The sequence below is a fragment of the Cygnus atratus genome, chromosome 9 (genome assembly GCF_013377495.2).
Source record: "Cygnus atratus isolate AKBS03 ecotype Queensland, Australia chromosome 9, CAtr_DNAZoo_HiC_assembly, whole genome shotgun sequence".
Taxonomy (NCBI): Eukaryota; Metazoa; Chordata; class Aves; order Anseriformes; family Anatidae; genus Cygnus; species Cygnus atratus.
In genome coordinates this window covers 12,203,576-12,215,803 of record NC_066370.1, presented here as the reverse complement: position 1 = coordinate 12,215,803, position 12,228 = coordinate 12,203,576, and the positions used below count along the sequence as shown (strand labels likewise).

Here is a 12,228-nt window from a genome sequence, read left to right as displayed (position 1 = left end):
GGCCCTCCTGTGGTAATAATGGATACTTGTGTAGCAAACACCCTTCTAGGCAACAAAAATGGTTCTCAAATGGAGTGGGTGGAAAAAGAGGAAGGTGAATGACTGAGAATTTCCTTGGTCTGATAGGATTTTGATAAATTATAATCCTCAGCGTTTGGTTTGGCAGACATGAACCTGTTGCCTTGTAATTTTTTCTGTCAACATAGCAATGTTAAGATTGTATTTGCATTCTCTGCCTTGTGCATATATAGCTTCCGTGTCTTTTTGTCCTCTACTATAATCACACCACTCACTCCCACCGAGCTCATATAAGTGATGCAACCCTTCTGATGATCTTGTAGTCTATACTGATTTGTTCTTTTTCTTGTTGCAGTGATTGCTGATGGTGCACTGGATAAGACAGCTCTGACGGACGATGTGGGAAGTGAGGAGGACCTATACGAGGACTTCCGGAGCTCCAACCACCGCTATGGCCACGCTGGGGGAGGCGGAGAGCAGCTTGCCATCAATGAGGTATAATTCATGTAATGCTGGCTGTTTTTTGGCAGGCAGGATGAGGAAAGATGTCAATTCTTGCTTCGAGGAAAGATGTCAATTCTTGCTTTGAACTATAAGAGAGGTCTGGGACCAAATTGATAATGGCAGAGAGGATAGGTGTGGCTTCAGATGTCACTTACTGAGGGTACCACTTGTAACTGAGCAATGACAGGGTCTGGGCTTTCCATGAAGCCCTCCCTAGGAGTGGAGAACAATGATGTAATGGGATGCAGAGCCACAGTTAACTCTGCTTTTGCATGGTTTTGGACAGGAAGCTTAAAACCATTAATGAGCAACCTGATCAGGGCTGGCAAAAAAACTTGAAATATAGTGTACTGAAGGCATAAGGGTGATGTTTATTTAAAATAACAAAACAACAACAACAAAAAAACAGCCTATGCACCTCTTAGTCAGTAGGTGAGAAGAGTACAAAGTTTAATATTGTAGGCTTGATCTTCACTGCTCCTTCATGTTAGGTTAACTCTGGGGATGTGGAAGACATACCTTTTAATTCAGTGCTTTTAGCCATTTTGTTTTATAGTTCTGGCACTGATTAACTTGAGATAAGGAATTTAAAAACATACTTCTCAACTTAATATGAGCAATAAATTAATAGGATTTAAGATATTTCTGTAAAAATATAATGGCTTTGTCTAATGCATTAGAACTGGTGTCCTGTTACACACATTACTTTTTCAGTGGCATGAACTGATTAGCTTTTCCATTGGAGGAGTGAAGCATGCTCACCATATGAGCGATCTCTTATACTCATGTACACATGCCTTTCTATATTCCGTAATATTGCCCATACTCTGATACCTTCACGACATGAGAAGGCAAGGATGAAAGATGCATATATTTTCTTGTGGTTAATCTATAATTGAAATTATGTTCACTGAAGCTCTATGCCTCTATGTCAGATACACACAGTGATGGTGCTTTCGGGGTCTGTAAAAGCTACAAGTAAACTGCATGGTGAGGATAACAGTCTTTCCTTAAAAACAACTTCAAATGTTCTTTGAGCAATTTTCCTGCCTCTTGTACTCAGAATTCATGACTATAGCGTTGGTTGTTTGGGGTAAGGAAGAGATTTGCTGTATTTTCTTTCCCTATTGTTTACATGAAGGGGTTATCAAACCATGGTCAGAGCTTTTGATTTAACTTCAGCTGTTTCAGCTCTTGTTACTGGCCAGCAAACAGTGGAACACCAAAATAGCTAGCCATGAGATGCGACACAAGAGGTTTAGCTTAAGTAATTTTTCCTTCATTTCCTGTTCACAGTGTTTTGCACTAAAAGGGACTGTATTGCAGGTGTGCTGAGTTGCATTCTTTCACATTTACCTGGTGTGCTCTTGTGAGAGGCCCAGGCACCATACAAGTCAATCCCATAGTGTGCACTGAGAGCATGGGAGGAGAATTCTGCTTTCCTCCCATTCAGGTGCTTGACTTGACAGTTCTTATTATTGTGGCTTATCAAACAGAAAAACCACTGGATTTTTTGTTTCATTATTTTATAGTTATATATTCTCTTCCTTTTTATAAATATATATATATATTTAAAGGAAATCTTCACAGCTCTTTAAAATCAGAAAAAAAATTAACTTGGCAGTGGGTGTTAATATCCATCATACATGTTTTTCATCATTCACTGTTCTTGAGGACAGTTGCTTTTCTTTTCTTAAAAAAAATCAAATCACTTTATTTGAGTAAAGTTCCATCATATAACTTCTGATCAGGAAAGCAAATGGATGTGTCCAAGGCTGGTATAATTTGTATAGTCTTTGAAGCATATGTAGGTTTTGTTGGCCAGTTGACTGGAAGAGAAAAGCTTATTTTTGGCATTTTTCCTAGAAACTTGCCTGTTCAGGGGCCAACAAAACTGTAAGAACAGGCAGTACGTTATTTACTTTGTCAATGGGTTTCTACGGGTAATTAATCTCTCCTACCTTCACTGAGCATTAGTAAAGTGCTTCCTACACAATTGCTTCCTGGAACAAAAGAGTACAGAGACATATGAAATCTCGCTGGGGTGAGATACTAAATCTGTGAGGTACGGATTTTACATGAAGAGACATCTTAAGTGTTGGAACTGAAATATCTCGTATAGCTGGTAATCAGAAAGTCATAAGCCTTCAGCTTCATTACTGGTCCAGAATCTGGGGATTGATTAGTCCTGAATATTTTCAGTAGTAATGCTAAGAGTGATCCAATTTGAAGCTATCGACATTCAGTTGTTTGGTGAATCTTCTGAGTAGTCTTTTCCTTGCTTTATTTTATTCCAAACTGCATTTTATTGGTCATGGATAAGGAAACTATGGTAACTGTATTATTCTTAGTCTTCTTGGAAGAAGCAGCTTTCAAATAAACAGAGAAGTCTGAAATACATTTTTAAGGCATTTGGCAGTCCAAATGTTTCATTGAAGAAGAAGAAAAAAAAAAAAGCAACCACTGAGCTTTAGCTCATTTTGGATCAGAAGAAAATGTTTATGGGGAAAAAAAAAAAAGAAAAGAAACCTTTCTTTAAAGTAGAATAATTTATTGGCAGGAAGACTAGAGGGGTAAAAGAAAGCTGTGAAGGTTGTGCCCACCTAAGAAGATCAGCAGGAGTGTGTGTTAGAGCCAAGAAAAATCAGTCAAAAAATAGTAATAAGGGTTTAGGATGAAAAAAGGCAGGGGAAGTAATTTTCTGGGGGCATCTGTTTCACATTCTTTCAAATGCAGTCCTGATGTTTGTGAAAAGAGATTTGTGTGTTTAGGTTGATTTTGGTGGCATTTACTTTGTGGTTGTTCTAGGTAAAGACCCTATCCTTGCATTATTTTGCTTCCACAGTATAACTTGGTAAAACATGGCAAGGAAAATGTATGCTCCCAAATGTATTGTGGTTTTGTCCTTCCTGTACAGAAATACTATGTAAGTACTATGTATAGGACAGACATAACTTCAAGCTGCGTGAAACATGGTACATGTAGACTGAAGTTGAGAAATTGATTAATTAATTAAGTATATAAAAGCCTGCCTGCCGAGCTCTTGAGCGAGGATTGTGATAATGAGGAAAACTGCTGCTCGTGGTGGCCTGTGCAAGTAAGTTAGGTGTGTTTGCCTGAAAGTTTCTGATATGCACAAAGTGCTTGTTCTGCCCTACTGCTGTACGAAGGGTTCCTCGTGGCTCTGTAATTTGGGAAAAATACTATTGCAATTCAACGTGGATGGAGTGTTTAACCTCTTAGAGCCCTAGATGACTGGTATTGTCCCCATCTTATGAAAGCAAAGCAGTAAATGTTTGGAAAAGAGTAGCATGACTCTCCCTATATTTTCCTTATCTGTTATGGCTCTACATTTGATAAGCTTGGAATTTGGTATGTGAAGTCTTGTTCCTGAGGAAATGCAGGGATTCGCTGAATTCAGCAATTCAGGATTTTATCTAAGACGTATAACATCCTTATGTTTTAAAATGAGAATATTGTAATGTGTTACAGATGTTTGTGTTTTACCAGTGCTTATTGACAGGGTGCAATTAAGCTAATTTGTCATACATGTTTCTGATTTAACAAAGTAATTCATACAGAAAGATGTTCAGGAAGTGGCGTAAACAATACATCTACCATTTACCAAAGGCAACAGATATTGTAACAGTCCTCACTTTCTTGTGTTACTGAGCAGTGTACAACTGTGGCTGAGTCTCTAAAGCATTATTTTTATGCTGAACTCTGATCACTCACTGGGAATTTGTTCTTTTAGTGTCACCCAGTGTTCATCCAGGCACATCCAACCATAAACAAGTAAGACATGTAAACTGTAACGGAATCCACTTCAAATAAATAAATAATTTTTTAAAATATTAAACAAATGTTAATGTAGATGAAGTCAGAACAAAATATTTCAACTTTTTCAAACATGAATAACAGCCTTCATGGCATTTTTGATGTTATTTTATCTACATTCCAATTAATTAAAACTTCTTGTGCACCATAAAAGGACAAATTGCAAGACAGAAGAAAATAAAACGTAGCAGCAAAGTCTTGTCATCCCTTTTTTCTTTCCTTTTGGTCATAACAGATTTCCAGACAGAATTACTGATAATATGGAAGGAATACATTCCAGTGTAATCTGGGAGAGAAGATTTATTATAACTTTTATATCGTAATGTGAGTATATTGCTCTCCCAACTGATACTAGGGCAAACAGAAACCAGTTAATAAATACCCACCCCCTTTTTTTCTTCTGAGGGTTTAATTCCTGTTCCTGTGTCTTGCATATTTCTGCAACCAAGGTTGACAACTGGAAATAACTGGAAGCAGTATGATGGCTTTGGTGTTCTTATGTCTGTCCTGCCAGCTGTTAAATTGCAAAGACTAACAGCTTCTGTTAACGCTTGTTAATGATAGCTGTGAGTATGAGGGGACTCCCAGTAATGTCTGTTGTTTGCTGGCAGTAGAAGTGTTGATAGTTACTGGGGTGGAGGGACAGGCCTGGCTCCACAAACAGTTTTCCCTTTGGAGAAGAAATGATACAACATTTTAACTCCTGAAGTTACTTGTGCCAAATCATCTCCAAGTCTGCCTGTATTGTATTTGGTGTATTCTTGGGTTCCTAGAACTCTGCCTGATCACACATATAGCATGATTGCTGATGTTAATAACCAGATGTGTTTCCTCCTTATGGTGAAGGCTCCAACCAACTTCCAGTGCTTTGGCATCCCATTACAAAGAGCTCTTTTAATGCGTCCCAGTTGCTTTGTGTCCTGTGGGGCAAAAGGTTACATTTGTAGAAAGCCTTGGCTTCCTCCCTGCCACTCCTAGCTCGAGGGCCATCTACCTTGGCCCCACTGAGGTTTTCAAATTCTTGCTCTGCTGCAGTTGAGATAGTGTGGCAGGCAGCACTAACTGTCTGAGGTCCTGGTGGTCCCTGCCTGCTCAGGGCTTTCACTTGTGCCTAATTGCAGGCTTTCTAATCTGCCATCCTTCAACCAGTGTTGCCTGCAGGACCTGATCAATCAGGCCCTGTGCAAGGACAGCCAATGGTAAACCTGTGGGCAGGTGAAGATGAGCAGTTTCACCATTCACATGTAAAGTGGGAGCCTTGCTTTGAAACCTGCCCTGTCTGATACAGCGTAGGAACTTGCTCTGTCCCTGGTCTCTCACTAGCTGTCCTTGGGAGCTCCCTCTTTGGCTTTCAGGGGCCCTTGGTTTGGTACCTAACTCTCCACTGCTGTTCTGCGGCGGGGCGTGTTAGAAGTAAGGTAATATTTGCATCCCTTTTAAGATTTGACCTCAGAGATGGAGCATAAATTAAATTGCAGTTTATTACTGCTTGAATTTGTAGCATGATGGTGTGCAAAGTCTCTTTTGCAAAATCTTGTACTTCCAATTCTTTCTGCCAATGTCTATATTTTAAAAATAGTTTGGGTTGTCTACCGCTCAGTTGTCTAACACTCAGCTGGTTCAAGAAACACCTGCAATGGATAACAGCACAATAGCAAAGTGGATATCAGAGTAAAAAGATTTGCTGAGAGAAGGGGATAAAGGAGGAATGTGACAGAGCAGGAATGCTGGGTAAAGCTTAGTGGAGAGGTTATTCCAGGTTTAAGCTTCTGCAGAGAGGAGTGAGTGTATCTGCAACAAACTGGTTTTATAACACACTTGTTCCTCAGGTTCCTCTCAGCACGGCTTTGATGTTAGAAAATTTATTTTTGTTCTTCCCTCTCCAAGTCCTGACTTAGAGCAGCTCATCTCTGCAACCCTTTTTTTCCCCCATAATCTACAGCACACATTTGAACTGTGTGGCGGAAAATTAAAGTCCCTCTTGACTCCTCTGGCCCTTCAGAGAGCACTGCTAATCCCTCAAAAGATGTTTTCCTTCAGCTTCAGCCCTGTCCTGTGACTTGTCCTACACTCACTGAGTAGGGGACAGATTTAGCAGCAAGTTCAGCCATGCATTAATGCAGTGAAGGCATTGGCATATTCTTTGCAGCTTTATTTTACTGCTTTGATAACAGCAGCAAAACTGTGGGAGCTGTTGAAGGAAGAAAAGTCAGTGAGAACCAAGTTCCTGAAGCACCAGCCCCACTTTTCCTGAGGTTCATGAAAAGACTGCCCATCCCTCTGGGGCACCAGGGGCCAGCCCTTGCTCGGTGCCCTCATGGCGTCCTGGCAGAGCCCGTGCAGGTCAGTCCTACGCCTGCTCCTCGCAGCTTAATGAGACAATGTCACGTGCGCTAACCCCACTACTCCCACACTCGAACACGCACGTTCCAGAGGCAGGCAAACATAATGGCCTCTGTCTCCAGCAGCGTGGGACTGACTGGCACACGTCCATGTGGCTCAGACATGCACAGAGAGAGTAATCAGGGCCTTAGTGGACAGTAGTAGGGCTGTGCTGCTTTACAGCTGCTGGATGTCAAGTGCAGGTTCTCTGGAGGTTTTGGTTTGAGGGGCAGGTGCAGTTGTAGAGAAAAGCAACCTAGAAAGATGGTGGGGGGCCTTATTTTTCAGTGCTGCTTCCAGCTGAATTTATCTATAACCTTCAGAGAGAGGATCTTGCTTCTGGCTATTTCACCATCATCACCTGCTGCTGGCAGGTCTTCATCTCCACAGGCTTTGTCAAACTAAAGCAGGTTGCTTGCACTATCCGGGATGAACTGAACATCCTGTTTCTTCACATTCCTGTCCTAAATAGGTGCTTTGCTAGTAGAGCAGAGGGGCACCTTGTTTACTTATTGTTGAATAGCAGCATTGGGGTTATCAGTTTTGCATCTCCACTTTGTTAATCATCTTAAAAGCCACTTACCAAGTTTGCTTCTGAGGACGCTATCAAGTGACATATGTTAGACTGTTTATTTCTTTGATGGGGCAGGCTCTTGGTGAACAGCCCTTCAAGACTTATGCTTTAGGGGACGCTGTTCTGCTGCATTAGGCAGTATTGCATGAGTAAAGAGTCTAGGGAGGTACTGGCTATAAAAAGTGTGTGGGCTTAAACCTTGCAGCAGTAGCTAGAAGAACGTGCAGTGGGAGTAACTGTGCTCTAGTAACACGGTGGGGGCCTTACAGCATTACACCCTATAAAACCGAGAGCAAATTGTGGACCTTTAAGAGATTGTTTTCCATTTTAGAAATATATGAACATGTGCGGTTTAAGAAGCTCTACTCGTTCTGATGTTTTCAGGATGTGACCCTGCAAATTATATCCAATCGGGAGCTGCTAATTGCAGTTGTTACCAAGGGTTAATTTGATACAGAACAGGGCTTATAGTTGCTTAGTTTGGATGTTGGATAAAGCGTAATGGTGGAATATTGGAATATTTTGAACTTAGAGAAACTTTTTTTTTTCCAGATTGATTTGCAGGTAGCATTGCTTGCCCCTTTTGCAGTTTCATTCTCAGTCCTTGATTTCAGTCGCTGGACTGTGAGTAAAAATTTGTCCATTGAACATCCACTCAAAACCTGATTTTTTTCTTTTTGAAAGATGCATTTGAAATGCACGGTTCCTAGCTTACCACTTGGAGCCTTGCTTTCCAAGACCGCTTTCTTGTGAGTGAGGAGAAAGGTGCTGATGGTGGGGCTGGTCCAGACTGCACTGGCCCTGTGGGAGGCCTCAGTCTGAGACACGTGCTCACTGCTGTCCCAGTGCACAGGATGTAACTTCACTGTTTGTCTCCTCCTCAGTTATTTATTTGCCTGGTCTGCTGAAGCACCTGTGCTGTTTATTACACTTAATTTTTCACATTTATGTACATATGCCTTTCAGTTCACAGTTCAGCTGTGATGATATTGAAACACTTCATTTGACAGGCAAATGTCAAATGGTTTGTCTGTACACTCCTGGCCTCGTAAAACTGAAACCTAAAACAGCCTTTAAAAGCCTAAGCCCCATTTGCTCAACTTGCAAGCAAAGCAACAGGTCAGGCCTGGTCAAATAATTCCTGAATAATTTACTTTCTGAAGTCTTAAAGTCTTAGTCACTAACTCTGTGACTGCAGTGTGGCTTTGTGTCATCAGGCCTTTGGGCTGCTATGTACTCGCCATTTGCACTGGTTGGAGTGGTAGCATTATTCCCTTAGTGTGTTCCCGTTCCTCATCTGGCTGAGGATAGCTCTTAGATGAAGGATTAGAAGTAAATTATTACAATTGCAGATCAGATTCCAGTGAAGTTTGTGCAATATTCACTTGAAATATGCACCCTCAGTGATCATTACACAAACTAAGTCCCTACTCGTCTACAAGCCACAAGATAAAACCTTCAGTTATTTCATCTCTCACTGATGCCACCTATCGCAGAAGCTTGTCTGATTAGTGAGTACCAGGAGTAAGGTTTTATTTGTGCAAGAGAAAAATGCCACGTGGCATTACCCCACCACTGCAAACGCTTTGAGTTGCCATGGAAGTAGCACCCCCATGCACAGGCTGCAAAGGGGGCTGAAAACAAAAGTCAGGTCACAGCTAGTGTCACCACAGTTTCTATACTTGTTAAGACTGGTTTCCACTTATGTATGCTTTATTCACTGGGGAGTCATAAAGGTGACTGCAACTTAAGGTTAACTGTGTAGTGCTTCAAGGTGTATATGAGGTAAACACGTTAGATGTGCTCAGGCAGTGTAGTGCAGGAGGTCTCTTAGGTCTGTACATTCAAGCAGAGTAACATAGCGTTAGCTAAGGATGTTTCTTACAGACAGCTGAAACAAAGTTAGATGAAAATGCACCCTTCATTATAAATTTCCATCTTTTTTCATAGATTTTCATCTTGGGATCACAGTTTCCTCTGCATTTCTCCTTCCAAGAGGTCTCAAAGCAGCATCCAAGAAGGAAACTACCTTCCCCTTTAAGATGCGTTTTTAGATATTCAAACTTCCTATGCTTTCACCATCAAATGCTCAGACATGTTCATGAGCTGCAAAGATTTCAGGAATTTACTGGAGAATTACACCTTAGCTGATTTTAGAAATTGTTCAGTATCTTGTGGCAACAACAATACAGCTCTGCCAGCTTGTCTCACTGGTACCTGTCTTGGTGGGTCACTGGAGTTTGTCTATTTCTGTTCAGTGTAACTGAGGGATTAGAGAAGATGGTAGTTGCTGTGCAGATTTCAAAGAAGCATGAGTGATAATGCTTCCCCTATTCACTATGATTACCTTCTCCTAAAGATCCCTCCACCCCAAAATACTGTTCTGTGGCTTATAACCAAACGCAGTCTGTTCATGAAAAGCCATGAAAAATAACACTGAGGTGCTGGAGCATGTCCAAAGAAGGGCAATGAAGCTGGTGAATGGTCTAGAGAACAAGTCTTATGAGGGGTGCCTGAGGGAGCTGGGGTTTAGCTTGGAGAAAAGGTGGCTCTTGGGAGACCTTATTGTACTGTACAATTACCTTAAAGGAAGTTGTAGTGAGGTGGGGATTGAGCTCTTCTCCCAAGCACCAAGTGATAAGCTGAGGGAAATGACCTCAAGTTGCACCAGGGGAGGTTTAGGTCAGGTATTAGGAGAAATTTCATTACTGAAAAGGTTGTGCAGCACTGGAATAGGCTGCCCAGGGAAGTGGTTGATCACCGTCCCTGGAGGTCTTCAAGAAACGTGTAGATGTAGAACTTAATAGTGGTGGACTTGTCAGCACTAGGTTAAAGGTTGGACTCGATGCTCTGGAGGTCTTTTCCAACCTGAATGATTCTATGATTGCAGAATGCCCAAGAGTTAAACAATGCAATTACTTAAGTCTGGACTTGAAGAACTTTCATTAAATTGAAGTCTAAGTTCAGGGATAAGTTCAAGGATCCAAGTATTGGGCCAAAAGCTCAAGAATACTTGGGAGCTTGAGCAACCCATGGGTCCCAGCAGTTTGCTTTGTATGGAAAGTATTGCTTAGCAGGTCCTGAAGTTGTACTGAGAGCACAAGCATTCATCCTATGCATTATTCCCTCTTGTTCTGTGTTTAGGCTAGAGACGAGCAGATTTGTAGGATCTTTAATTTCAGAAACCTGGAAACTGAAATAATTCTAGACTTGGTTTTGGTTTTATGCTACCTGAGGGAAGACATCTTAAATATTACAGAAGCTTAAGGAGACAGTAGAAATTGTTTGAGTGCTTAGCACTTTCTGCATAACCCCTGCTGAGGTTAGTACAGTTATGAAGAAAACAAAATGAAACAAAAGTACTTAGCTAGACTGTATCTCTTAAACGTTTTTCCTCTTAAATCTCTCACCTGCTGTGTTCCAGGATACAAGCAGGAGCTGTACAAATCTTCTAGAAACTTTATGGACATTGATGTGCTAACACCTGAACAAACGATAGCTTGTTTTGTATGCCGTCTTCATTGTGAGAGCAGCTGGGTGCGTTCTGTTCATACCTGCATCGTGCTGCTGCTCCCTCACTTCCCTTCCCAGAGAGGAGGGATGTGTTTAGCATCGTTGTTTATCAGTTATCATGTTTAAGGCGGTATATGTGACTTCTGGCTCCTGCTCCCAGGAATGTCAACAAGTGTCTGTGTATATTCTTTTTGTGTGTGTTTGAAGCCATTGGGTAAAATACGGAGTCGCCCTCTCCTATTTCCATACTAGCTACTGTATCATCTAGTGCTAGCTGCAGGGACTGGATTCATTTTTCACTGTTTCACTGGGGGAGGACAAGCACCTGAGAGCTAGATGTGGAAGTACCTCCCTTCAGAGAAGGTCCTGTGTACTGGGTCCTCCTCATCCCTTCCCAGGAGTGCTGTCGCCACAGGCAGAGTGCGAGGTGGGCTCCGCTTCCCTGGCTGGAGGAACGAAAAGGGCTGCAGCAGTTGTCAAAGAGCCTGGCGGTGACGGGTGCTCAGCAAGAGCCACCCCTGCCCTTTGTCAGGAGCAGTGCCTTTTTGTGCTTGTCAGGCACTGATGGGAGCTGTGGTTAGGCTGGGGCATCTGAGAGTCTACGCCGAGCAATTTGATGCTTGGTGAACTTCACAGTCCAGCAGCAAAATGTGAAGCTCGCAAAAGCACATTTAAGGCTCTGCAGAGCTGACTGGAGGCTTTCTGGTTGCAGACGTTTGGGTTTTAAGTCCCTCAGTCCCACAGAGGTAGCCAAGTCCTTCAGACATCCTGGCTCCAGGATCCTGCCAGGAAGCAGGCAGTGGAGTCAGACAGGAGCCATGTCTCCCAGACCCCTGTCAGAGGTCAGCATCTCCTGCCTGTCCTCCCCTCAGAGGCCGAGCACCTCATCGCACGCCCAGGTGTGCGGGGAGCCGCACGCCCTCGCCCTGTCCCTGCGCCCTCACACGGGCAAGGCAGCATCCCCCAGGCGCCCTGGGCGGGATTTGCCTCCTGGCAGGACTTGGCTCCGGTGCTGGCACGTTCTCAGCGCGGGTGGAAGGATTTAAAAAAGCAGCCGCCTAATCCGCTGCCGCCCCTCCTTCAGAGCCTCCTTGCGCACCCCACGCTGGGCTGGCGCTGGCCGCGTTGCCAAGGCCCGCATGTATCCTGGAGACGGCGCCCAGCAAATAGCCGAGCCGCTCTCTGCAAAGCCCATATCGCAGCCTGGATTGCAGTGCTCCTCGCTCAGGCTCCCTGCAAGAAGGAATCCAGCGCCTGCCTCCTGCTAACGTGATGGCGACGGCTCCTTCGGCGAAGACTGGCGAGCCGGGGATGCGCTGATGGGCGTCCCCCTGAGATAAGGGCGCGGGGAGGGGGCGTTTGGCACACGTGTTGTGCGCGACCAGCCATGGCTGTGTCGG

General features: G+C 43.2%; 1 protein-coding gene across 1 annotated transcript in view; it reads left to right on the top strand.

Moving 5' to 3' along the window:
- Positions 1–12,228, top strand: part of ARHGEF4 (Rho guanine nucleotide exchange factor 4) — a 94,853-nt gene that overhangs the window by 56,453 nt on the left and 26,172 nt on the right. Inside the window, exon 2 of the mRNA XM_035544441.2 lies at positions 374–513. Coding sequence (XP_035400334.1) covers positions 374–513 — 140 coding nt within the window. The remainder of the gene's footprint in view (positions 1–373; positions 514–12,228) is intronic.